The sequence below is a fragment of the Salvelinus fontinalis genome, chromosome 14 (genome assembly GCF_029448725.1).
Source record: "Salvelinus fontinalis isolate EN_2023a chromosome 14, ASM2944872v1, whole genome shotgun sequence".
Classification (NCBI taxonomy): Eukaryota; Metazoa; Chordata; class Actinopteri; order Salmoniformes; family Salmonidae; genus Salvelinus; species Salvelinus fontinalis.
Window position 1 is genome coordinate 40,306,913 of NC_074678.1, and position 27,682 is coordinate 40,334,594.

Here is a 27,682-nt window from a genome sequence, read left to right on the forward strand (position 1 = left end):
ACCATCAAAAGGCCCAGAGCTAGACCAAAACCATCCGGGACTGAAGCCCCAGAAGCCCAGGCCTAATGACACCACTGCTCTGGTCCTAGCAGTTTTCCACTGGCCAGGTTTATTAGATGTCCAAATGTGGTCTGAGGGTGTTGTGTGAAGCACTCTCTTTCAGTCACGGCTTAATGGTTAATGACAACCCCCATCTCTCAGACGAACAGATATGAAATCTGAGCAACTTCCGTCTCTCCCCCTTTTTTTGCCTACCTGATTGAGAGGGGCATGTGATTTGGGATCGTAACGAGGTCAACGACCGTCCTACTGTACCAATAGACGGGTGGATTATTGCTCTACTCACCTCTGCCTATAGCAACTCTGAGCACTACTGATGGACGACCTGCTTGCAGCAAATTTGGGCCAAGTCTTGGTCTGTCTGTCTCACACACACATACTACCTCCATAATGTCTAAGATTAAAGCATAGCCCAATGTTCTTAGCCAAATAGCCAAATACTTACAGTAATTGCCTGTAAATACAGTTTGGTGGGAGGCTCCTTTACTTGCAGGTTACATCAATAAAAGTTGAACACCATGAAGGCCTTCTTCAAAATGCCAATAGCAAGGTGCAAGGCTTTAGTTTTCCCTCAACGCTTGGGAAATGGCTGCCAAACATGTGATGTGTAATTGAGCATTCTGAAAGGGCTTGATCCCCTTTATAGCCCCTCTGCTGCCCTCCCCCCACCACACCGTCCCACAGCCAGAGCCAGACCACCCGACTGAATGCTTAGCCTGATTCAGCTACTGAGGGATAACCTGCCTTTAAAACAATGCAGATCAACAGGCAAGATACTTCACATCACTGTAAATAATTAGACTACACAAATATGTTAACCTTGAAGCCGGGGCCTCCCGAGTGGCGCAGCGGTCTAAGGCACTGCGTCGCAGTGCTCGAGGCATCACTACAGACCCGGGTTCGATCCCAGACTGTGTCATAGCCGGCCGTGACCGGGAGACCCATGAGGCGCCGAACAATTGGCCTAGTGTCGTCCGGGTTAGGGGAGGGTTTGGCCAGCCGGGATTCCCTTGTCCCATTGCACTCTAGCGACACCTTGTGGTGGGCTAGGAGCCTGCAAGCTGACCTCATTCACCAGCTGGAAGGCATTTCCGCTGACACATTGGTGCGGCTGGCTTCCGGGTTAAGCGAGCAGTGTGGCATGGCAGGGTCATATTTTGGAGGACACATGGCTCTCGACTTGCGCCTCTCCCGAGTCCATAGGGGAGTTGCAGCGATGTGACAAGACTTAGCCAATTGGATATCACAAAATTAGGGAGAAAAGTACCAAAAAAAACTTGAAGCCATGAATTGTTTACACGTATGATTGCATTGTGTTAATGAAAATGTTTGTGTTAATGGAGATAGAACAGATTGATTACAGGGATCCTTTCCAGGGACTGTCACAGGAAGTTGACTTCCAAGCATTGATGGAGAGAAAGGTCCAGCATAAGACTAAGCTACTAACTGATCAAGTGTACCAGGTAGGTGAAGCGGCAAGGATTCCACTACATTGCTTACACCATCCCAGCCAAGTCAGATCAGTAATTACTCAAGAGCAGTGGGAAAACATCAGAAGCATGTCAAAGTATTCTAACAGAACTTAGGTATGATGAGGGGATGTAGGGTGGCCCTATTGAGTGGTGAGGGTCTACCACTGAGTCACAGCTGACTCAGACTGGGAATGGCATGATGTGGAAGGTCACATTCCATCCTGACACACACAACTCTGTCAATCCTGATTGGATTCTCTCAAAATAACTGTATGTGATTTACCAATGCTCCACCTCAAAATCCTGTCCAATTAATAAATCAGGTGAGCCTTTTGAAAGAAACATAAAATTTTTCCAGAGGCCAAACATCCTTCATTCAATTAAATGAAAGCAGAGTGGGATAGAAAGTAAAATGTCTATTACTACTGTTAAAACCATGTAAATAATTAGTGTCATCTAATACCCTTCTAGTATAATTGCTATACATTGTAAAACCAAGGTTGTAGAACATAAGGGACACAGATCACAGGAGGTTGGCACCTTAATGGGGGAGGACAGGCTCATGGTAATAACTGGAGCGGAATCAATGGAATGGTATCAAATACATAAAATATGGTTTCCATGTGTTTGATGTCATTCCATTATTATGAGCTGTCCTCCCCTCAGCAGCCTCCACTGACACAGATGTACTTTGTTTAGACAACCTTCACTAATAGAATCAGAGACCGGCTTGTAGCCCTACATCCACACTGAATCTATATCACCTAATATATCTCTTGGTATTTCTTTCACACATTGTGAGAATTAAGACCGCCGTGGACGTTGACCTAGAGCCAAGATATCCAGATGCAAAATAACAACCCTGATGAGGTCTATATTTGAGGTGTCCAGAGTGGGTGCCTTGCCCCATCCAGAGTTATGAGTGGAAAAAAATAAAAACAATTCTCATACATTTTAGGCATCACATTTCCCTAAGACATTATTTTGCACCGATGTTGGCAACCAGTGTAGGAATGAGTTAAAAATGAATTTTCTCAACCAGTTATTCACCAATTTAGCAGTGTACAAAAGCAATAAATGTTTTACAAGAGCCCCACAATACCCATAAAACCTAGTGGTCAAACAGTGCCAATTGTTTTTTCCAATATTAATTTTTCCCATGGGGAATTTTAAAAACACTTAAAATAAGGGCTGTGTTTCGTGTAGGCTTACCTGGTGTGATGTTCTGATAACCATGTAAATCTCTCGGACACGGTGACTTTGATCAATATATTCGGCTCCATTTACTCTGATTCGAAAATGATAATTAGCATCAAAGTAGACATCACGCAATACTATAAATCCCCGCATGTCATCTCTAGCTGACACCTTTGCGAACAGGTTGTGTCAATTTAAACCTTGCACAATTCACAGAATTGTCAAAACTTTTCTAACATTAGATAGAGATTCTTACCTTTGCCTTGATTTGAAAGTCTTGTCCAGCTCATCATGGCATTTGTAGTTCTTTATGATAGTCACATTAGCAGCTAATTAGCGTTTCATTTTTGGCCGGTAAATACAAGTCACCTTGTCCTAGAGAGATTTACATGTTTATCAAAACATCAAGCAAGGGTAAGCCAACATGAAACACAGCCCTTATTTTAAAGTGTTTCTAAAATCTGTTTGCTTGGGAGACTAATGCCTTCTGATGTCATTCTCAGATTAACTGTGATCTAAATGACTGATTAAGAGGCCATTGCAAATTGGAGTTGATTGGCTAACATCCCAGCCAATTTGCACCAATGCCTCCACCTTGTGGCAAAAGCAAGGAGGTGCAGGATACAGACTAAGACTACACTATTTTACACAAGTTTATTCAAGTAATATTCAATATACAATATACATGTCGATATATAGTCTCCCCCTCAGGCTGTTTACATCCTCGGTGGTCCCGCTAATCTCCAGCCCTCCATCTTGCCCACCTTGGTGAACATGGCCAGTGTCCCCAGCCCAATACATGCCGTCGTGCCCGTCATTGCACTGTGAGCTGTAGATCAAAGAGACACAAAATACATGTTATTTGTGGAAAAGATATGGAGAGGCCGGATATTATCTTTGTTGCCCCTCGGTATCTCGAGCAAACATCTAGCGATGAGAAGAAGTTCACTGCCCTACAAAGAGCTTAGAGATTAAAAGATGACAGCAATAAGATGGTACCTATGTAGAGCCAATTGCTTTTACAACCAGTCATCTTAGAAATGCATAGGGAAGTTAACAAGCGCTGAAGGGAAATTACTGCTTTTTGGAATGAAATGTTGGAAGAAAATGCTTTGAAACAGGATGTTCCACCCAAACGTTCCCAATGAGAATACTCATTTTCCTTGTTTTGAAATATTTGCTCCCGTTTGTTTCTACTGAATGCAACCCAGATCTTCAGCATACTGTGTAATATATAGCATACTCACTACGAGCTCCAAGAAAGACTCCTGATGCACAGCCTCCGATGAAGTAGTTCACAGGGTCATCAGGAGCATCCCGGGCCTGTGCAGCTAGACAAGTGGTCATTCCAAAAATCGCCCCCAATGCAGCTGTTAAGGAAGGAAAGACAAAAAAAAAATGACTTACACTGGCATAAACCTAGCCTGGTTCTCACCTCTTTTCAATAACCCCTTATAGTTATCATCCAATATTATGCAAATTAGACTGATAGGAAAATGTTCTAACTTTATCCATAAATTTGATTGGAAACCAAACATTGCGCCAAATCAAATTTTATTGGTCACACAAAATTTGTTTGATTTTGCCCAATGTTTTGATTGGAAACCTAACATGGGCATTCTGACATAATACATTTCATTGTAAACATAAACATTGGGCACGGGATGAACAGAGGATTCCCGTTTGTTGCATTTTTACCACCACCACCTCAAATATATAAATAATTGAGCTAGGCTACTGGTTCAAAATCTATATAAGGAATAGAGAGAGGAATGAAGAGAGAGAGGCCATTGGAGATGCCAGCGGAGATGTATGAATTGTGCAAGGTAACAGCAAAGATTGAGGTCAGGGCTTTGTGATGGCCACTCCAATACCTTGACTTTGTTGTCCTTAAGCCATTTTGCCACAACTTTGGAAGTATGCTTGGGGTCATTGTCCAGTTGGAAGAACCATTTGCGACCAAGCTTTAACTTCCTGACTGATGTCTTGAGATGTTGCTTCAATATATCCACAAAACCTTTCACTCCTCATGATGCCATCTATTGTGTGAAGTGCACCAGTCTGTCCTTCAGCAAAGCACCCCCACAACATGATGCTGCCACCCCCGTGCTTCACGGTTGGGATGGTGTTCTTCGGCTTGCAAGCGTCCCCCTTTTTCCTCCAAACAAAACAATGGTCATTATGGCCAAACAGTTCTATTTTTGTTTCATCACACCAGACCATTTCTCCAAAAAGTACGATCTTTGTTCCCATGTGCAGTTGCAAATAGTAGTCTGGCTTTTTTATGGTAGTTTTGGAGCAGTGGCTTCTTCCTTGCTGAGCAGCCTTTCAGGTTATGTCGATATAGGACTCATTTTACTGTGAATATAGATACTTTTGTACCTGTTTCCTCCAGCATCTTCACAAGGTCCTTTGCTGCTGTTCTGGGACTGATTTGCACGTTTTGCACCAAAGTACGTTTATCTCTAGGAGACAGAACACGTCTCCTTCCTGAGCGGTATGACGGCTGTGTGGTCCCATGGTGTTTATACTTGCGTACTATTGTTTGTAGAGATGAACGTGATACCTTTAGGAGTTTGGAAATTGCTCCCAAGGATGAACCAGACTTGTGGAGGTCTACCATTTTTATTTGGAGGTCTTGGCTGAATTTCTTTTGATTTTCTCATGATGTCAAGCAAAGAGGCACTGAGTTTGAAGGTATGCCTTGAAATACATCCACAGGTACACCTCCAATTGACTCAAATTATGTCAATTAGTCTATCAGAAGCTTCTAACGCCATGACATCATTTTCTAGAATTTTCCAAGCTGTTTAAAAGGCACAGTCAACTTCTGACCCACTGGAATTGTGATACAGTGAATTATAAGTGAAATAATCTGTCTGTAAACAATTGTTGGAACAATTACTTGTGTTATGCACAAAGTAGATGTCCTAACCGACTTGCCAAAACTATAGTTTGTTAACAAGACATTTGTGGAGTGGTTGAAAAACACGTTTTAATGACTCCAACCAAAGTGTATGTAAACTTCCGACTTCAACCGTAGGTATGCACGCCAGCTTTGACATCGGTTTTGCACATAAGCGTTAAACTAGACATCGGCCATTTTTAGCTAATATCGGCCGATTCCAATATGCTTACCGATATATCGTGCATCCCTAATATTTTGCATTACTCATCTTATAATTATATACTGTATTCTATCCTACTGTATCTTTTAGTCTATGCCACTGACATTGCTCATCCAAATATTTATAATTCCTTTACTTTAGATGTGTGCATTGTTGTGAAAGTGTTAGATATTACTGCACTGTTGGAGCTAGAAACACAAGCATTTCGCTACACCCGCAATAGCATCTGCTAAACATGTATGTGACAAATAAAATTTGATGATTTTGATTTGAGTCCTCTCTAGCCACTTTGAACAATATGACACTGCCTTCTCACAAGAGAATGACTGCAGCAGGTAATAACGGTATTGTTTATTGATATTCTTAAAATGTTATAATTGTACGCACCACCCATGTTCCAAAACATTTAATGGAAAAATTGCATGTGGTTTCCAACTACCAAATCAGCAACTGCGCCGTAAATCTGGCTGCATATTGAACATTGAGATTACCAAAAGGCCAGTCTCTTTGGCAAATGACAGGAGTGGCAAGGAGTGGAAAGTTAGCTAAAAAGATTGGTACCCAGACCAGCATAAACCCACCTTAACTGTATGTTGTTTACAAGTCCATATAACAAACATCTGATCAAAGAAACATGTTTCTTATCACCACTGAAACACTAAGATCAAACAGCACACTTTCACCATCACTCACACAAGGAAACTATAGAGACTCAGGTGCAATATTAGGTGAAATGCAGCATTTTGACCTGGGCCGATATCTACAAATCCTCTACTAGTAGGATCAGTTTTGCAATCACAATGTATAAGATTACATGGATGGGGGGGGACCTGGGCCCATATTCACAGTGTCTCAGAGTAGGAGTGCTGATATAGGATCAGTGTTGCCTTTTAGGTCATAGCCTGAACACTATTGGCTACTGATCTAGGATGGGTAGCTGCATATTCAGATTTCAGGTGTAATCATGATATCTTCATGGCAGTAAGCAAGGCTATTATTACTACTGCTGTGTATGAGACTAGAGACACATACCCATGGTTACTGTGCCATTTGTGGCCCTCTGAACAGCTTGGATTGCAGAATCAGGCTGGAATGCCACAATGTGATAGGCTGAACCCACCAACCCTGTGTGTAAAAAAAAAAAATAGGATGTTAGACTACTGTGTACAGAGTTGACTAGCTAACTACTTACTTACTTGTCAAGTATTTAGCTACAAGAATGTTAGCTATGATTAGTTTGTTAGCTAACTGGTAAACCTCGTTCAAATTCCAATGTTTAATGTCCTAGTTAGCTGTACTGTCTTACAGCAGATGCTGGCTAAACAACTGCCTAATCTAACAACGTTAACTGACGTTCCATTAGTTAAAAACAACACATTAACGTTACTTGCTAGTATGTTAGCAGAGCTAGCATGGCATTGGCAGCTAACTATGTTATGGCTAGTTAGCGTTACCGCTCTTTACCAACAGTTAACTAGCTAACTTCCATAATGTTTCCCTTTGGGTACGACTTACCTAGAGCTGTGCCTAATTTGGTGGTGATCCATGTTTTCTCGACACAATCCTTACCCTCTTGCAGATCCCAATAACCCATCTTGGATTTCACATGAAGGACACAGTGGTGAAACATCGCGAGATTAAAAAAATATGAAGACGAGAATTGGTATTGTAAAACTTTATTATAATCAAACAAACATTCTATAAATAGTACTTTGTCGACAAATTGGATTTTTATACGTTTAATATACAATTACTTTTAAATGTGTTATTAGCTACGTAATGAATAAAACACCATCTATTTCTAAATGGTCTGTAATGCTGTCAACACTAGCGACGGCTGAGGCAGCAGGAAGGATGGAGGATCACGTGATTACGTCAGATGTGAGAAAGAGAGCGCGCTTGTTTGAAATGGAGAAGCGTCGCGGAAGCTATTGATAAAGAAGAACAGCAAGACGAACCACCTGCTTTACAAGTGGGATGTACTGTTGAGCGCTACATCCTGGGGGGTTCGTGCTGATTGTACGGAGATTGTGACAGCCGGTTGAATGGCGTCCCTTGACAAGGCGAGAACAATATGCATCAAGAGAAGTGGAGTATTATCATAAGGAGGAATGGAGGGGAAAAGAGAGGCAGAGGAGGTATAAGAGGAAGAGGGTGAGCTCGAGTCGGTTAAAAATGGCAGAAAAAAGGGAGACGGTTTGTTCAATAAGAATGGTAGAAAGTGTAAGCAGAGTGAGATGAAGACAGGAGGAGAAATGGAAGTGAATTAGGGCAAAGTATCAGAGGTGGTAGATATGGTGAAGTTATCGGAGCCTGAGGCGTGCACTGGGGGTCAGGATAAAGATGACTGTGACAGTAGGGAAGTTTTTAGAAAAACTGGACCCTTGCCTTTTGGCTGATCCGTTTGAGGTTTCAGGGTAGGTGAAAACAGAGTTGGGTGCTGTGGAATCGGTGAGCTGAAAGAACTTCATTAGACTCTGTAAACTGGAAACCACATATCCTGAGGCTGCATTTATTTTAGCTGGGGAGTTTAACAAAGCTAATCTGAAAACAAGGCTCCCAAAATTTTATCAGCATATCGAATGCGCAACCCGGGCTGGCAGCATTCTGGATCATTGCTACTCTAACTTCCGCGACGCATACAAAGCCCTCCCTCGCCCTCCTTTCAGCAAATCTGACTACAACTCCATTTTGTTGCTCCCAGCCTATATGTAACAGTATAACTTTAAACCGTCCCCTCGCCCCGACCGGGGACGAACCAGGGACCCTCTGCACACATCAACAACAGTCACCCACAAAGCGTCGTTACCCATCGCTCCACAAAAGCCGCGGCCCTTGCAGAGCAAGGGGCAACACTACATCTAGGTTTCAGAGCAAGTGACGTAACTGATTGAAACGCTACTCGCGCGTACCCGCTAACTAGCTAGCCATTTCACATCCGTTACACTCACCCCCCTTTCTGCAGCAACCAGTGATCCGGGTCAACAGTATCAATGTAATAGTTTAACTTTGAACCGTCCCCTTGCCCCGACATGGGCGCGAACCAGGGACCCTTTGCACACATCAACAACGGTCGCCCACGAAGCATCGTTACCCATCGCTCCACAAAGGCCGCGGCCCTTGCAGAGCAAGGGGCAACACTACATCTAGGTTTCAGAGCAAGTGACGTAACTGATTGAAACGCTACTAGCGCGTACCCGCTAACTAGCTAGCCATTTCACATCCGTTACATATAGACAGAAACTAAAACAGGAAATGCCCATGCTCAGGTCTGCTCAACGCTGGTCCGACCAATCTCATTCCACGCTTCGAGATTGCTTCGATCACGTGAACTGGGATATGTTCCAGATAGCCTCAGACAACAACATTGATGTATACGCTGATTCGGTGAGCGAGTTTATTAGCAAGTGCATCGGTGATGTTGTACCCACGGTGACTATTAAAACTTTCCCCAACCAGAAACCGTGGATTGATGGCAGCATTTGTGCAAAACTTAAAAGCGCGAACCACTGCTTTTAATCATGGCAAGGCTGTAGAAATTTGGCTTGTCAGAGGGTAGTGAGGTCTGCACAACGCATCACCGGGGGCAAACTACCTGCCGTCCAGGACACCTACACCACCCGATGTCACAGGAAGGCCAAAAAGATCATCAAGGACAACAACCACCCGAGCCACTGCCTGTTCACCCCACTATCATCCAGAAGGCGGGATCAGTACAGGTGCATCAAAACTGGGACCGAGAGACCGAAAAACAGCTTCTATCTTAAGGCCATCAGACTGTTAAACAGCCATCACTAACATTGAGTGGCTGCTGCCAACATACTGACTCCAATCTCTAGCCACTCTATAATAAAAAATTGGATGTAATAAATGTATCACTAGTCACTTTATACAATGCCACTTTATATAATATTTACATACCCTACATTACTCATCTCATATGTATATACTGTATTCTATACCATCTACTGCATCTTGCCTATGCCACACGGCCATCGCTCATCCATATATTTATATGTACATATTCTTATTCATTCCTTTACACTTGTTGTGAAATTGTTAGATTACCTGTTAGATATTACTGCATGGTCAGAACTAGAAGCACAAGCAATTCGCTACGCTCGCATTAACATCTGCTAACCATGTGTATGTGACCAATAAAATTTGATTTGATTTGAAGCGGTCTTGTGTTAATTGTTTGTGTTTCTGCTGGTCAGAGGGAGCAGGCGCTCCGTGTTAAACGAATGGGGGTGTAACGGATGTGAAATGGCTAGCTAGTTAGCGGGTACGCGCTAATAGCGGTTCAATCAGTTACGTCACTTGCTCTGAAACCTAGAAGTAGTGTTGCCCCTTGCTCTGCAAGGGCCGTGGCCTTTGTGGAGCGATGGGTAATGATGCTTCGTGGGCGACCGTTGTTGATGTGTGCAGAAGGTCCCTGGTTCGTGCCCGTGTCGGGGTGAGGGGACAGTCTAAAGTTATACTGTTACAGGGGCAAGAGATGTGAATTGTTTTGTTCTTAAGGAAAGGGTGCCATTAAAAGGAGTGATTACTGGGGTAGTGGTAAATGTTAAAGCTGACTAACTGAAGGGGAAGATTCCTGGTGTTTGTGATGTTTGTCGTTGTGTGCGACGCATACAGGGTGGTGTGAGTGGAGAAACAGATGAGTCATTGTCTGTTCTTTTGAATTTTGATGTTGTCTTTAACCGACAAAGTGATGTTAGGATATATAAGTTATCCTGTACAAGCTTTTGTGCCGACTACATTACATTATTACAGGTATCAAGCTTATGGCAATGTGGCAGCAGTGTGTAGGAGGGAGGTTCCTAGGTGTGAGAAGTGTACAGAAGGGCATGAGACAAAGGAATGTGTAGCATTGGGGAAAGTAGTGGTGTTAATTGTAGGGGTGCCCATGGGGCTGGGATCAGAAATGTCCTGTGCGAGAGAGGCAGGTTGAGGTTTCCAGGGTTAGAGTAGAGCAGAAGTTGTCATATGCTGAGGCAGTGAAGAAAGTAGAGGAAGATGGGTCAAGGGGGAGGGATCCTGAGAGGAGTGGTGTAAGTAGTATATCTGTACCAGTACAGAGGGATGAACCAACAAGTGATATATGTTTCAGTAAGATTGGATTTTTGGCATTTATAGTAATGGTTCTCAACTGTACTGCAGGGATGGAACGTAAGTCGCAAAAAATTGAGGTTGTGGTAGCATCTGCAGAGAGGTATTTGGGTGTGAGAGACTTGACATCAGAAGAGTTACAGGATGTGTTATGTTGTGGTGGCCCATCCTTTCAGGACTAAATAAATGTAAATAGTGGAGCATGGTATTTATTAATAGTTTGTGTGAGTGTAGTGTTAGATGGTCGGGTATTTGTTGTATTCTTTTTTTGTTGATATAAAAATATATATTTAATTGTATTTTTTAAGCAAAGTGTAAGGGAGTTATACTCCAGTCTAGTAGGTGGCGGTAATGCAACATTTATTGGATGCCAACTGCCGTTAAACCTCATCGAAGAAAGAAGGACGGAGGGGGAGGTGTGTAACATGCAACAGGTAGAATATGGGGAAGAAGATGTGGCGCTGGTCGTTTGAAGATGCTGAAATGGCGGAAGCGGATGTTCTGTTTGAATCAGATGGCGTGTCGAGTGGAGGCGAGAGTGAGAAGAATTGGAAAGGAAATAAGATAATGAAAGTGGTAGTGGAAACTAGTAAATCCAAACCAAATTCTGATTATTTTTTGGTTGGAATAAGGGTTTTCGATTGGGGGATCTGGGAGATCTGTTTGAAGTCTCTTAAAATCATGGATGTGTTGAATGAGGTGGCGTCGATGAGAATAACAAAAAGGTGGCCTTATTTAGTTTTTTTGTGTGTTGGAACAGAAGGAGTGTGCTCTGTGCCTCAAGAAGATGGTGAGTTGAAATGTGTCGTGTGTGGATCTTCAAAGCAGGGCGCCTATCAAGGGTGTTATCTCTGGGGTTGCGCTAGAAGTAAATGTGCAAAGGATATTTGTATAGAGTTGTATCAAGTGGTTGGTGCACAATGACTGCCCCGCATGATAGATGGAGTGCAGAAGCCCATTCCATCCATTCTCTTCCTTCTCACGTGTATGCCCAAACCCATACAGTGTGAGAAATGTAAATTATTTGGTCATGTCAGGTGTATGTAGATGGGAGGAGTATTATATGCTCCTCCAGGCACTTGTCCTCTCCCGTCTGGACTACTGCAACTCACTGTTGGCTAAGCTTCTCGTTTGTTTCACAAAACCCCGGCAACTTATCCAGAACGCAGTAGCCCGCCTGGTTTTCAACCTTCCCAAATTCTCTCATGTCACCCCGCTTTTCCCCACATTCCACTGGCTTCCAGTTGAAGCTCGTATCCACTACAAGGCCATGATGCTTATCTACGGAACAGCAAGAGGAACTGTCCCTCCCTACCTTCAGGCTATGCTCAGAACCTACACCCCAACCCGAGCACTCCGTTCTGCTACCTCAGGTCTCTTGGCCCTCCCACCCCTACGGGAGGGCAGCTCCCACTCAGCCCAGTACAAGCTCTTCTCTGTCCTGGCACCCCAAATGTGGAACCAGCAACCCCCTGAAGCTAGGGCAGCAGAGTCCCTGCCCACCTTCCGAAAACATCTGAAACCCTACCTCTTCAAACAGTATCTTAAATAATCCTCCTCATCACCCCCCCCCCCCAAAAAAATAAAATAAAAAATAAAACAGCATTTGCACTTGACCCCCCCCCGTCTAGCTCTAACTTTCCTGATAGCTACGTTATTGAGGAAAAATGTACTTTCTATGCCTGTGATATGTGGTTGTCCCACCTAGCTATCTTAAGATGAATGCATTAACTGTAAGTCGCTTTGGATAAGAGCGTATGCTAAATGATAAAAATTTCAAATGTAAAAATATGCCAGCTGAGCTTAAATGCTGCAATTGTGGTTGCGAACATGCACCCGTTTCGGAAGTGTGCTGTTAAGGTGAAGGAGACAAAGGTGGCAAGAATAATCCAGAGGTGTTGAGAACAGTGGAAGGAAGGTGTGAAGTTGAAGAAGTAATGGTTGTAGGAGTAGAGGCAGAAAATTATATTCATTGTCAACAGAGGGATCCTGACATGTTGCATGTTAAGAAGGTGGGCATTGTAGCATTTATTTACTCTGGTTATCAACTGCACAGTGCAAACGGAGAGGAAATATGAGAAAATAGGCATCATTGTGAGTGTGGTTTTAGCGTTTTAATGGGGGCTCAAGGATTTTTCTGCAGAGGCATTACAGGGAATCCTATCAATGAATGCTCTGTCCTTACAGGTACCTGAGCCTGTGTAGGGATGTGACTGCGATGGCTGTTAGATTTTTTGTTGTTGTTGTATTTTTTTTTTCAATACCCCGTACAGTAGATGGCGACAATACACCAAGATGTGTAGTCTGCCATAAAACTTAAAAGAAGAAGAAAAAATAACTAGTGACCCTTTCCGGGGCGAAGTTTAAGCCACAGGTTACAAAACTGTTGCGAAGTTCATTGAAATTATCCAGACTTTTATATCAAAACAGTGCAGACAACGAACTATTAGATTGCACGAGTCATGTTGTTCGTAATTATTACATAGAATTATATGTATTGTTACGTTTCTCATGGGTTTCAGATATTAGATATATCGTAGGATGTCGTATCGGTACTGTAGCTGGTTAACTAGTTAGCTTGCTGTTTTGGTTTCTAGCATAGCATCATCAAGCAGTTTTTTCTGGACACGGAACAATGTTTTTTGGTGCAATTGTACAGTTGTTTACAGAACTAGGAGGACCTATACCAAACGCTGAAGAAAGTGCAGCCATGGCAGGAAGAGTAAACACCAGCCCTCCGGTGAAATGCTTGTTCACGAGCAATGAGTCAATAGTCACGATCAGTCTTCTACGGTGAGCTAGTGTAAATTTACTTTTAGGTCGTGTCATATTCCTCATGTGACATGTCCTCGCCGTCACCGGTACAAATTCGGGAGGCGAACGCACACCTGGCCGCGGTGCACAGGCGGGTAGCAGAACTGGAGCAGCGGCTCGAGGCAGCAGAGAACACCGTGAGGGAGCAAGCGGAGAGTCTCATCAGGAAGGACGAGCAAATGAGGGCTGCTACCCAGGAGATCACCGAGGCCAAGAATAAGTAAGTGATGGAGGTGTTGTCTCTTCAGGCATTGCCAAAGCTCCCCTTTCATTTACCAACTATTGTTGTTTCATATTTGGATTGTGTGGCCGAGACTGCAGAAAGATTTGCTGATAGTTTATCATCGAATCATCGATTTCCCTTTTTATCTAACTTTTCTCTAGAGAGATTTACTACCTCCACGAGAAGCTGTGCAAGTCAGAGGACACCATCCAGAGGTTTCAGAACATGGTCAAGGAGAAGGATGCTATGATAGGCCAGTTGCAACATCGCTGCCAGCTCCTGGACAACATCTGTAAGAGCAGGCCTTTACTAGACAGTATGCTGTTCCATATGGCTGAGGCAGAAAGACTTGGGCCAGTGGTGGGGATGGGTGAAACCACTGTCAAAACATCCCTCACAGACGGGGAGTCAAACTGCAGTCCCAATCGCATCTCTAACCACAAAGACTTCTCTCTCAGTGAGGATGACCAGGAGCTAGATGAGATAGTGTTTGGAACAACTGTATAGTACAAGGCCCCTGAGAAGAGTTAGGTTAGTGAAGAGGTTCTAGAAGAGGGTGGTAGAGGCATGAGTCATTTCAAAACATCTGCATGTTGTTATTGAATTTAAAAAAAATCTCAAATAGAACATTTGTGCTCTAAGTAGTTCTTTATACTCTGCAGATAACTTACAAGTTAATATGATGTCACATGGGGGAACTGCTTAACACGTTATGAAGCCTTTGGTTTAACCAAATAAAGGGAAACTAATCTGCCTTGATTCCACATCTTAACCAGACAATAACCAGGTGTCCATTTGACATCAGTTTCTGTTGTTTTAACTGCTGTATTTTTGTACTGTAATATTTGGAAATGGTGTAAACATTACCTCATGTTCAGCTCAAAGTGTTCAAACGTCAAAAAGTGTTGAGAAGGTCAGAGTTCAGAAAGTACATCTGTCGCACATGCAAGGCTAGGTTCTACTGCATCCCATGCATTTGACTATATAGTATACACGTTTCAGTCATTCTGCACTGTGACAATTAAATTTAAAGTGCTTGAGGTTATTTTCGGGGAGTGTACTTACTCTACACGTATCCCATGTAAGCATGACATTTTAATGGTTAATCTAAGACATACATTAGCCTCTTGTTGGCGTCAATATTTGCTTCAGAGAAGCAAAGTCTATGCAACAATTAAGTTTGCGTCACTCTTACAGTACACTCACTCTTGCATTATAGAAGATGCTACATAGATGTGACATTCCAGTAGGGTCAAAAGCAAGGGAAATCATGCCTAAAGCAGGGGAAATCATGCCTAAAGCAGGGGAAATCATGCCTTGTGCTCTCATAATAATAGTGTACTGTTTTGCTTAGTCATTATATATTGTGTTGGCTTAAATCATCAGGTGGCTAAAAGTATTGTGTTATGTCTGCTGTGTCTTTCAGTACAACTGCATGATTGTGCAGCTTAAACTGTTCTTGTGATCATTGTACCTGTGCTTTAACACGGGAACGGTTTTGCCTCTGAACTGCCAAACGTGTGTTGCTCTGTTCATTTAAGAAAATATTTTCTGAGAAGTGGTATTTTGATTCAATGAGGGATTTTTTTTTTTAGCAACAGACCAGTCTGTCTGCTACATTAATAAATTATTTATTTATACAATATTTACTTCATTTATTTGGAAAAAGACAAAGTTAATAGCTTGGCAGTGTCATTAGCTACTTTTCCTACTTCAGGGATAATGTGACTGAAAAACAATACTTAAATCTTTGTAAAACATTCCCCGTGCCTGTGTCTTCACTAGAGGGGTATGGTGCTTGACACAAAGGCTATGGTGGCAATGTTATTTTGACAACGCTATCCCTATGGAGATGCATACGTTAGAAGTTATGCGAGGAAAGTTTCGATAACTGCTCAAGACACCTATAGGCAGGAATGCAACCCAATTGTTTTTACCCCAGAATATTCATGTACTGAGATTTCATTGTATATTCTGGGAAGGATTTTAGAAAAGTTCATAGTGGGCATATCAAGGGAAAGAAGAACAACATTTAACACTATTGAACGTACATAGTAATCTTTATTAATTTCAATATAAAACATTTTCATAGCAGGAGTGACCAATGTGACTTTTCCCCTCCCATTCATTTAGATAAACATTGAGACAATAAAAAGTAATTTTGCACAATATATGGTTTGTTATTTAAGATTCCAATCACTCTGCTTTGGGCAATAGTGATAATTTTGGCCAGGCTTTATCATTGCTGCAGTACCAGCTTCCACCTGCCAATGCAGTTGTAGAAGCCTTAAGCACAATCAGGGCCAAGTGGCTGGCGCAGCACCTCCACCATGCCCAGTGGCCTCTTAAGCAGGCCAGGCAAGAAGGGCCCACCTCTGTCAGGAAAGAAGGAATGGGCAGCAGTCTTCCGGCGGTGGACCCTGGAGCTCCCCATTAATCCCACACTATCCTGGGAATAGTCCCCAGAGCACGTGCTCCTGACAAAGGTCCTGTTGCCACTGGTCAAGGAACACTGGAACAGCCAGCGGGGAGAGGGTGTGGCTACTGGGGACCAGTTTTGTGAGGCAGGAGGGGGCTCCCCACAGGGCTACTCACTGGGTTCCTGTAATGATCTGAGCGGAAGGAAGACACCCGGGGGAAGGCCAGGTGGCTGCCGTACAGAGCCTGAATCCGGGTGACTGCTGTTGGTGCTTTACTCAAAATGCCGCTTACAATCTGCTGCCTAGTGAACAGGCTACACCTGAACAAGAAAAGAAAACAGTAAATAATGACCTAACTGGCCCTAGCCAGAATAGATTTTGACCCAATGCTTGCTTACAACTGCCTAGGCTTTGCTTACAGTAGCACTGGAGTCAGACACGCTTGACACTACGGAGCCGGTGCAAAATATGGCTCGGGAAACCTTACCTCAATCCCTGGATGAGAAATGCGTGATACGTATCGTCCCATTATCCCAATTGTTACACCTAGAAGATTGAATGACTGCTACTCTGCATAATGAACAAACATTGTGTCACTCAAATCTATGTGTTGGAATATAACACACCCATGTGTCTCAAACTTTTAGATGGGCCAAAACACATTTCAGACATATTATATTTATGTTTTTATTTAAATAAGTGAATCAAGATAAAATGATCACGCTTCGTGTAGACTACAATTTTGTATGGACTGAACTGTCCAGGGAACTAAAAACTACATTCCCTACGTTGGAATCACAATTACAGGAAGTCACGTGGTTGAACAATATCGTTTCAAGGGCAATTTTTCCTAAGTGTTTACATTAGCTAACACGTGTAATTACTAGCTACAGTGTAATTTCTTAAAGATAATATTATAGCAATTAGATATGGACGGATTTGGTTCCGATTTTTCATCAGGTGCTGGGTCCGGTAAAATGGATACCGGGACAATCATGGAGCAAGTAAAGGTACAGATTGCGGTGGCTAATGCGCAAGAGCTCTTGCAGGTAACGTTTAATTGTTTTGAGCTAGCAAGCTAGCTAGGTAGTAGAAATATTAACATTGTTTGTATCCAGGTATATAGCTAACTAATGCAAAAGCAACAGTTAGTTAGCTAGCTAGTTGGCTCAATAGACCATATCCAAACTGGGCATATCCAGCTAATGATTGTAATTGCCGACCTTCAACTTGCTATCTTCTTAAACTCCCTGTCAGAGGTCGTTGAGCCTGAACTATGAGGTGAGAATTACTTTCTAGCTCACTGTGGTTTAAACTTTTTTCATTTTTCTTTGTTCTAGAGAATGACAGACAAATGTTTCAAGAAATGCATAGGCAAACCTGGAGGCACGTTGGACAACTCTGAACAGGTATGCCAGTGTATTTTATTTGCAGATTGGTGGGATGGTATATGTATATGAAGTGTAATTTCAAACCTCAGATAAGGTGCATTTTTGAAAATGCTAATATTATGCTGTGGGACTGGGTAATGCTCACTGATATATTTGTCTGTTTATTGCAGAAATGCATCGCTATGTGCATGGATCGATATATGGATGCATGGAATACTGTGTCCCGTGCCTACAACTCCAGACTACAGAGGGAAAGAGCTCGTATATGAACATCGTCCTATTCTGCCAGCCACACCTTTGCAAAGCCAAAACATATGTCAGGGAAGGTGTTAGTGGCTGAGGCTGCAAGAGCGTATGTGGCATGATGACACAAACTTCTGTGAGAACACCTAACGGACAGGTTTGGAGACCCTGTGAATGGCAGCAATAATGATAGTGGACATTTTCCTTTCACTAAAAGGATATTTTAACAAATGGATATCTTCTATTGTTTTTTATTATTATTATTAAGTGTCATGAATTAATAATGTTAAAAAGGAAATATTATCTGCAATTATAATGTAAAACTCTCTGTAACTGTCCCCTAAAAGTTCAGTGTCAGGTACCTATTCTTCAGTTGGCTACTGGCTGTGAGTGTGGGTGAAACACCAGTTCCCTGATGGGATTAGGCAAGGCTTCTTTTACCACCTTGCTAAACCTGGTTTCTTCCCTGTGGAAGAACTGAGGAACAATTTTTTGTTTGTTTTCATAATTGTGAACCAGGCACTCGGACCAGCTAAACAATCCTATATCATAATGCGTGTCGAGAACAAAACAGTATTGTCAGACTTGCGTTCCAGTTGTCACTATCTGCCGTGGTGCAGACTTTGTATTGAACCTGTTTTGACTTTGTATTGAACCTGTTTTGAACCTGGCTGGCTTTGTTTGTCAGATTACTGGGAACAGCTCTCCTTCATTCATCCCTTTGATTTGTGTAAGGAAGTAAAAATAAATGGCCTGTGAGTGCTTAAAGATGGGTGCTGCTGCTCAGAAGTGTGTTTATGACTGACTGGAAAGGCCTTTTTTACTTGTGAGACGTAAATAAATAAATTCAGATCAAGCATTTGTGCTCTGTTTCTTTATTTTCTTATTTTTAATACTTATTCCTTGCATATTTCATATACATTCTCCCATGCTGGGGAAACAGTCGTTGGTTCATATTTCATATACATTCTCCCATGCTGGGGGAAACAGTGTCGTTGGTTCATATTTCATATACATTCTCCCATGCTGGGGGAAACAGTGTCGTTGGTTCATATTTCATATACATTCTCCCATGCTGGGGGAAACAGTGTCGTTGGTTCATATTTCATATACATTCTCCCATGCTGGGGGAAACAGTGTCGTTGGTTCATATTTCATATACATTCTCCCATGCTGGGGGAAACAGTGTCGTTGGTTCATATTTCATATACATTCTCCCATGCTGGGGGAAACAGTGTCGTTGGTTCATATTTCATATACATTCTCCCATGCTGGGGAAACAGTCGTTGGTTCATATTTCATATACATTCTCCCATGCTGGGGAAACAGTGTCGTTGGTTCATATTTCTTGTAGCACCTGAACTGCTTCCAGAAGTGTAGATCTAGCTACACTACATAAAGATGCTTTCATGCAAGGCTCAGTTCCTGAGCATCTGCTATAAAAATGTATCTTTTCCAACTTTTAGATGGTTGGCCCACAGAATTTACATTAAAAAGCTGGTTGGACACATGAAAAATGACAGTAATGTAAATAAACATTTTGAACCCACAGAAATCTTTGTCGAATACGATAAAATAAATACACAACTTCTACATGTTTATATGCATATTTTAGTAAAATGTCCACAGACCCCCATTTTACTAGTCCAAAAGTTCACCTGGATCTCCTGATATCTCCAGGTAGTTTCATGATGTTGATGGTGGAGTGCATACATCATCCTTGACCAGTAGCGCACAAGAAATACCAGTGGTGGCTGCAAAGTAGAAAACCCATTGTGTCCTCAAGTATTGTATGATGTCTCAATTCCTCCTTTTTTCCATAGCCTCAAAAGGGCAGATAGTTAGATATCCATTCCCTGATGGCAGTGACCCGCATGTAGACTCCTGGGAAACCAGTCCATCCACAGCCATGTACCCACCTGGTCACCCCGGCAACAAACCACTGGCCAGAGGGTTCACAACGCATGAGGGGGCCACCAAAATCTCCCTGAATCTCCCAAAATGTGCATTGGTCCTGGGAAGGTCGATAAGAGCATAAGAACAAAAAGAAGTCACCTGATTTTAAATGTTTGTCACCATACAGACTGTAAATGTACATTTGGGAACAGTAGCTAGGTTTCCATCGAATTGATGCGTAAAAACAAAATCTGCATAAGAACGATGTGTGCATTTTCCTACCAGAGGTGTATTCCCATCAAACATACTCGTTGCAGATTTAAAAAACTGTGATGACTGCACTTTTTTCGTTGTTGTTGCAGTTAAGTTATCATGTACTGAAAAAAAAACTAGTTAAATGGGTTTCCGTCACATTTTCAACTCTTATGGATGTTTTTGTTACAAAAACTGTTGCGATTAATGGCAAACTTGACCAATCTGGTTTTGGCGCATGCTTTCTAGACAACAGTTAGCTGATAAAGTGGACAGGGGGTTAATGATGAGATATGGATAAGATCATTTTATTTAATAATTAGCAGCCAAGCACCACTCATCATGTCACCGGCATTCAAATAATAGCAACAACCATTTCCAGTAGTCATCTGTCATACAGCTTTCACCGATCCTGTCATTTCAGTACAGTGTAGATGAATTGGAGATGCAGCCCCTGATAGTTTGTTGTAGGAGAGGTGGCAGAGCTGCTGCTACCAGCTAGCCCTCCTGCTGCTGTAAGAAGGGGCTTTAGGAATGGTCTCCAAGCCATCCTGTGGGCAAATGAGCACCACAGAGGTCCCTCTGCACACTGCTAAGCCCAGTTGTCTCTGTCAGCTTGAATTGGTCATCAGACTGGGGAGGGAGAAGAAAAGTATAAGTCAGCCACTCTCTTGGAGGAAAATGTAAGTTCAACAGCATGCATTTCCCATAAACTGGTATTTTGTTAGTAGTTCTCGTCAGGGTGCTGAGGGATGTGTTTCATTAGTAAAAATAACATCCCTCAGCACCCTGACAAGGACTATTGTCAGAGGAGTTTGTATCCCTTACCACACATGCATTCAATTGTTCCATCCATCACCAGGTACAACAGATGATCGAAACCTTTCAGGACACCACTGGCTGTGAAAATTGTTAGTGAATAAAATGTGTTTGCAATTGAGGTGCATTGACTGTCAACATGAATGACCAGTCCTAGTTCAAAATAGCTGCTTAGTTGTTAGCTAGACAATTAGGCTACCTTCTCGTCCTCCCTGAAATGTCACTCAGACTGGTTTGTAAATATATTTTGACACGTCAAATATACTTTCTTTATCCTGCAGAGGAAATAAATAATGAATCAATGTGTCATGTGGGGATTGGAAAAATGCTAGCTCTCGTCCAGGGCGTTACGTACGGCTTACGACTTAACTTCAACACCCTGCGTCTTTCCATTCTTCCCTCAATAGAGGATTTTAATGTTGTTTAGTCACTGGCTTCAGTATACTTTCGTTACGCACCAACGTAAAGGTGTTGCAGGAGTGACAAACTTGTATCTATATGGGCAAGCTGTCATCATGGCCGTAACTAGGCTGCATATGGCATTGAAGTCCAGACCTCGGTAATCCTTTCTAATTTGAAAAAATTAATAAAACAAATATATATTTTGTACACAAAAGAAAGTCAATTACGGGTCAACGTCTAAATATTTCTTCCAGCGTTGATCAAAGCTCAGACAGATCTAACTGAGTTCTGGGCGGCAGGTAGTGGTTAGAGCGTTGGACTAGTAACCGAAAGGTTGCTGGATCGAATCCCCGAGCTGACATGGTAAAAATCTGTCGTTCTGCCCCTGAACAAGGCAGTTAACCCACTGTTAACCGGGAGGCCATCAATAAGAATTTGTTCTTAACTGACTTGTGTAAGAAATTGTATTAGATATTGGTAACTTGTTTTAACAACTTCTCAACATTAGCTATAGTTGACACAACATACACACCCCCCCTTTCTCTTGGACATATGCACGACACCCACAACTCCCCTCCCCCCTGACAATCATACAGACACACCCAACCCGTGGTTGGACCTCAGGACAAAGAACTCTCAGGAACCAATGGAACGTGGACACCAGGCCTGATCAGGACTACCCAAGACCCAGATCGACCAATCGGAAGGCCGGACTCGCAGATCTACCTACTTTGCTTGTTGTCTATATAGTACTGTACAATTCTGGAAACTGGTCTCTTTTCCGGACGATTCACTAGGAGTCAGACAGAAAGAGCCTTGCTGCAAGATTTTACTAAGATATCTTTACATGTGATTAAACGGCCTTATTATAAAATTATCCACCTCGTCCTATTGTCTCCTCTTGTTCTCCTGTCAACAGTAAACGTTTTACTAACAAACTTGGAAGCAGAGGATGGTCAAAACATATTTGTATTCGGCCCAATAGAAAATTCATCGGACAGGAGACGAGAGGGAGAAAGATTCCAGAGGAGAGGTGACCTTTGAGGGAGAATCGCGATTCAACCCACACAGGAAACTGATCAAAGAGCTCGAAACTAAAGAGCTCTCTCCACACAGATTCACAAGGTCCAACGGGGAAGCAGAAGGGAGATCTGGCACACGGAAGGTAAAAATTGGTGACTGGGTGGGGTTAATGTCCACAAGAGAAAGTGGCTAGAACCCAGGTGGACTGGACAGTACGAAGTGAGGGAGGTTACTTCACACTCAGTCCAGGTCAAAGGTAAATCAGGCGCACCTTGGCACCACCTCACACATTGCACTCCAGCCCCAATCCCTTCTAGAACACTGACAGAAGTCAGAGCTGATTTAAACAGCTTAAATTCGATTCCAAATGAAGACATTCCTGACTCAGGTGATGCGGAATCAAACTCCGCCTCCCCTGATAAAGGAACCTCGCCCAGTTAGAGGGATATTTCTCCCTCCCTGGGCAAGGCTTGGGATATCTGGCCCCTTATTTGACATTTGGGGTGTCCCTGGGCACTTTCACATGGTTAATAGAATAACTATAACCGGATCCCCATGGATGTATGTCACGGACACTCTAGTCTAACTAGATAATAATAGATTAAAAAAATAATAATAATAAAAATAAAAAAAATTAAAAAATTAAAATTTGGAAAACAATAGTTAAAATAAGGAACTAATATTGCTCAAATTGAGAAGGTTGAATAAGAGTGGGTGGAGAGCTGTGCAGAGAATGGACAGAAGATGGCAGTATTGCAGCACCCAATGGTCTCCCAGCCGACTGGTTGAATGCTGGTGACATAATTTTGTTTTTTGGAGTAAACATTAAGGTTAAGGGTTTCCGTGTACCCAGAGATAAGATATCTTAAAAGAATACACTCATATGGGAATAGGAGTTTTACTTTCTGAGTTTTATTTAGGCAAGGGACTTTGAGAAGATAAAGGGTTCTTTTGGTATGTTTAGATATGGAACACGAATGTAGGTGTAACATTTTGACCTGTTTTCTGTTTCCATTGCATTTTCCGGCGACTTGATCACTCGCGGGGAAATGTGGTGAGAATAATGAGATTGTGTCATTTGGGATACTAGTTTTGAGGTAAATTGATTATAATAGAGTTTATAACTCTTGACCATAAGGTAAGCATTTGTATTGGCCATTAGAAGATAGAGATAGGTTAATTAAGGTTATGTTAGGACTTTAAAGATTGACACTATAAGACCTGTTGTTATTTTTAAATCCATGCAGATAAAGTCAAAACAGTGAGACACTTAGTTAATATTGTAAAGGAACACATAGAAAAAGGCAGACAGATGGGTCTACCCCGCACTGTTGAGACCTTGAAGGTTTGAGAGCAGAGTGGGGAGGGTGGACCAGGAAATGAGCAAGGTGGGCTGTGAAATAAGATAGGAGGGAAATGGGTTAACATATATAAGCAGCACAGATACATTTCAAAGTAGATAGGTCACTTGACAGAGAATTGGAAAAGAATAGATATGGATGTGCGCCCAGGGGAGAATTGGATATGCGGGGAATAGAAGGGACGTTCCTATAATATGATGTACTAGGTTATTATTTAGAGTAGGTAAGGTTGATACCTGGCCAGAGCCAGGTATCAAACGAAGGAGGGTACATTGTGGACTGGGAAAGGATGGGGCCCATTGGATAATAAACTTATTTAAAATTAAACATTTATAGCTAAAAAATTAGGCATAGAAGTTAAATATATAATCAGAAAGAACAAATGAGGAACTGTTTGCTAACCAAACCTGTACGTCCAAGAGTTTATACATTGCAGGTGAATTAAGGGAGAAGGTGAATCACTCGACCTGGGGGCATATCGCACTTGGAGGGTGAGACACACTGACACTGCCGAATGATCACAGAGTTAAGGAGAAGAACCGTTGCTAAATAGAGCTCGGGGATCAACTCCTTAATGAAGATTTCCCTGCCCCCGACCTTTCCTCACTGTGTTCGTTCATAGAAGTGAAAGTGTTGCTTGATCTCTGGCTGATGATGTGTTCTCTGGGAGAGGGTGGGGTTTTACAGGACTGCTTGTAGTCCTGAGCTGTTTGATCAGGATACGATGGGGATGTTACCATCGCGGTGCTGCCAGAACCACCACCAGTTCCAACGGACCAGGGTTCAGCCGGTCTCCTCCACCACTTCAAGACCAAGTCCCACGCCATCACCTAAGCTCTCCAATCTGGTACAGATAATAAATATAAAAGACATCTCAGATAGTGAACATTTGGGGACTGAAACTGGTTATGAGGAAAGGGAGAATATGTGGTTGGCCTACAAAACACTTAATAGAAAGGACTGTGTCGTATGTGGACATGCCAGACCTATTCTGGCTGCTCACCCATTTGTCCTAAGTAATGGGGAAGGTTGGATGTGCATATTGGAAAAGTTCAAGCCAAATTCAACCCTGTGTAAGACTCTGAGTCTTGTGTTCCCAGTGGTCCCTCCCCAGAAGGTACCGTGGGGAGTTAAGGCATATGGGGGACATAACAGCTGTATCACTGGTACAGGTAGAGGTATAGACTATGGAAGGCTCCCTGCTACTACCTGCATCACTAATACCACTATTAACTAGAGGTGTTGCTGATGTATGGTGGATGTGTGGACCTGCCAGGCGGTTGACCCCATTTTTGAAAGGAAATTGTCGTTGCTCATGTGCTTTGGCCAGTCTGATACCACCATTGCCTATTATTATAGCTAATCAACTTCTGGGAGCTACACAGGACACAGAGGCTTGGGACCAACCCAGGAGACGGCAGAAACGTGACGCTCCTTGGTCCGAGGGTACAGATAACATGCACACCAACCTGTTGGGGGTCCCAATAGGGGTCCCCCACGAATTCCAGACATTAACCAGGAATGATGGCCTGTGGCATCTGATGCCCATCATTGGCCCAGCTATTGTTGATGCTAAAACAAAAGGTCTGGATCAATTATATCTACTATAATTAATGATGATTTGTCAAACACACCCACACAGGACTTACAGGGATGGCTGAACAATTGGATGCTACCTCACAAACCAGTAGAAACAATAGACTAACACTGGACATAAGTCTGGCCAACAAGGGAGGTGTAACAGTGTTGCACGTTTGTTCCTAACAATACTAGTCCGGATGGGAGCATTTCAAAAGCTCTGAGTGGGTTGGCAAGGTTATCAGTGGAGATGAAGGGTCTTGCAGGTGTGGAGGAGAGTGGACTGTTCCCCTGGCTGGGTGGTTGTTTTGGTAAGTACACTGCAATGATGATTACTGGATTTCTGACACTAGTTGTTGTTTTTCATTTCTGTGTTGCCTGTATCATACCTTGTTTGAAGAAGTTTGTTACAGATGTGTAAGGGGCCTCTAGTATGATGCCGTTGCTTGATGCTCCAGTTGGAGAGGCTGATACGAAAACGAGCTTCCGCAGGAGAGTGGGCTGACAGAGGAGGACCCTTGGTTTGCTGTAGTTGATGTTGAATGAATAAAAAGTGATGTTTGTCCTCCCTGTTGTGAAGGTTTGAAGTTCCCGGGTGGCGACGAGCCCACCTGGTACAGGTTGCATAGAGGGATGGACCTGAGGGTTTAACATATTCTCGTTTTTTGGTTTACTAATGTGTGGTTGACCACTCCAGGGGTAGTTATTGGAGTGGTCTCCTTTTTGGTCCTTGCTCATTTAGGACCCAACTTACATTGATGCAATTGGTGTCCCCAGGGGGGTACCAGATAAGTATAAACTGGTTGACCAAGTGGCCGCAGGTTTTGAATCATCATTTTGTTGGTGGTGTACAGTTAATAAAAATGTGGACAGAATTAACTACATTCATTTTAATGTCCAGAAACTGGGCAATTGGACTCAACAAGGCTTCGAGGCGGTCCATGGACAATTGGCAGCTACGTCCCTGATGGCATTTCAAAATAGAATAGCGGTTGATATGTTATTGGCTGAACGGGGGGGGGGTCTGTGCAATGTTTGGTGAACAGTGTTGTACTTTCATTCCCAATAACACAGCTACGGATGGGAGTCTGACTGTAGCATTGGAGGGACTTCGTACCCTTAATGGTAAGATGAAACAGCATTCTGGAGTGGACACTACTATGTGGGACTCATGGATGGATGCTTTTGGTAAATATAAGACGCTGGTTTCCTCCATCCTAGTATCAATTTCTGTTTTTGCGGCCATTCTTGTACTTTGTGGATGCTGTTGCATTCCATGTGCGCGCACGCTTGCTAGCCGTGTTATAACTGCCGCCATAGACCCTAATCAGAAAAGGGCCCAAATGTTCCCATTGCTTGAGGATGGGGAAGCTGGACCTGTCTATATATTTGAGGACTATGATACTTTTATGTCACGTCTCTTGTGAGACGTGAAGAGAGGGAATTAAAAATTTGTCTTCTGACAAATTTTATCCCTTAGCTTTGTCTTTTTATACTTTTATGTCACGTCTCTTGTGAGACGTGAAGAGAGGGAATTAAAAATTTGTCTTCTGACAAATTTTATCCCTTAGCTTTGTCTTTTTATACTTTTATGTCACGTCTCTTGTGAGACGTGAAGAGAGGGAATTAAAAATTTGTCTTCTGACAAATTTTATCCCTTAGCTTTGTCTTTTTATACTTTTATGTCACGTCTCTTGTGAGACGTGAAGAGAGGGAATTAAAAATTTGTCTTCTGACAAATTTTATCCCTTAGCTTTGTCTTTTTATACTTTTATGTCACGTCTCTTGTGAGACGTGAAGAGAGGGAATAAAAAATTTGTCTTCTGACAAATTTTATCCTTTAGTTTTGTCTTTTTATATACTTTTATGTCACGTCTCTTGTGAGACGTGAAGAGGGGGATTTGTAAGAAATTGTATTAGATATTGGTAACTTGTTTTAACAACTTCTCAACATTAGCTATAGTTGACACAACATACACACCCCCTCTTTCTCTTGGACATATGCACGACACCCACAACTCCCCTCCCCCATGACAATCACACAGACACACCCAACCCATGGTTGGACCTCAGGACAAAGAACTCTCAGGAACCAATGGAACGTGGACACCAGGCCTGATCAGGACTACCCAAGACCCAGATCGACCAATCGGAAGGCCGGACTCGCAGATCTACCTACTTTGCTTGTTGTCTATATAGTACTGTACAATTCTGGAAACTGGTCTCTTTTCCGGACGATTCACTAGGAGTCAGACAGAAAGAGCCTTGCTGCAAGATTTTACTAAGATATC

General features: G+C 42.6%; 3 protein-coding genes across 3 annotated transcripts; 2 read left to right on the top strand and 1 right to left on the bottom strand.

The window, feature by feature from the left end:
- Positions 1-3,369: 3,369 nt before the first annotated feature.
- LOC129810839 (NADH dehydrogenase [ubiquinone] 1 alpha subcomplex subunit 11-like) lies at positions 3,370-7,504 on the bottom strand. Its single transcript, XM_055861775.1, has 4 exons — positions 7,373-7,504; positions 6,890-6,982; positions 3,977-4,099; positions 3,370-3,558 (listed from the first exon to the last, which is right to left on the bottom strand). Exons 1-4 carry the CDS (start codon positions 7,485-7,487, stop codon positions 3,446-3,448), a joined length of 444 nt encoding a protein of 147 aa, XP_055717750.1. The 5' UTR covers positions 7,488-7,504; the 3' UTR covers positions 3,370-3,445.
- Positions 7,505-13,194: 5,690 nt separating this feature from the next.
- LOC129810840 (vimentin-type intermediate filament-associated coiled-coil protein-like) lies at positions 13,195-16,177 on the top strand. The gene is made up of 2 exons (XM_055861776.1): positions 13,195-14,003; positions 14,168-16,177. The coding sequence occupies exons 1-2, from the start codon at positions 13,813-13,815 to the stop codon at positions 14,511-14,513; spliced, it is 537 nt and encodes a 178-aa protein (XP_055717751.1). The 5' UTR covers positions 13,195-13,812; the 3' UTR covers positions 14,514-16,177.
- Positions 16,178-17,212: 1,035 nt separating this feature from the next.
- On the top strand, positions 17,213-18,916 carry LOC129810841 (mitochondrial import inner membrane translocase subunit Tim13). Its single transcript, XM_055861777.1, has 3 exons — positions 17,213-17,475; positions 17,767-17,835; positions 17,988-18,916. The coding sequence occupies exons 1-3, from the start codon at positions 17,356-17,358 to the stop codon at positions 18,084-18,086; spliced, it is 288 nt and encodes a 95-aa protein (XP_055717752.1). The 5' UTR covers positions 17,213-17,355; the 3' UTR covers positions 18,087-18,916.
- Positions 18,917-27,682: the final 8,766 nt, after the last annotated feature.

Bases quoted from the DNA above. Each gene is read 5' to 3' on its own strand.
- LOC129810839 (XM_055861775.1), bottom strand. From the start codon at position 7,487: ATGTTTCACCACTGTGTCCTTCATGTGAAATCCAAGATGGGTTATTGG. The intron at 6,983-7,372 runs GTAAGTCGTACC...TTTTACACACAG, and splicing joins CAAATTAGGCACAGCTCTAG to GGTTGGTGGGTTCAGCCTAT. The intron at 4,100-6,889 runs GTATGTGTCTCT...CTTCCTTAACAG, and splicing joins AAATGGCACAGTAACCATGG to CTGCATTGGGGGCGATTTTT.
- LOC129810840 (XM_055861776.1), top strand. From the start codon at position 13,813: ATGTCCTCGCCGTCACCGGTACAAATTCGGGAGGCGAACGCACACCTG. The intron at 14,004-14,167 runs GTAAGTGATGGA...ACTTTTCTCTAG, and splicing joins ATCACCGAGGCCAAGAATAA to AGAGATTTACTACCTCCACG.
- LOC129810841 (XM_055861777.1), top strand. From the start codon at position 17,356: ATGGACGGATTTGGTTCCGATTTTTCATCAGGTGCTGGGTCCGGTAAA. The intron at 17,476-17,766 runs GTAACGTTTAAT...TCTTTGTTCTAG, and splicing joins ATGCGCAAGAGCTCTTGCAG to AGAATGACAGACAAATGTTT. The intron at 17,836-17,987 runs GTATGCCAGTGT...TGTTTATTGCAG, and splicing joins CGTTGGACAACTCTGAACAG to AAATGCATCGCTATGTGCAT.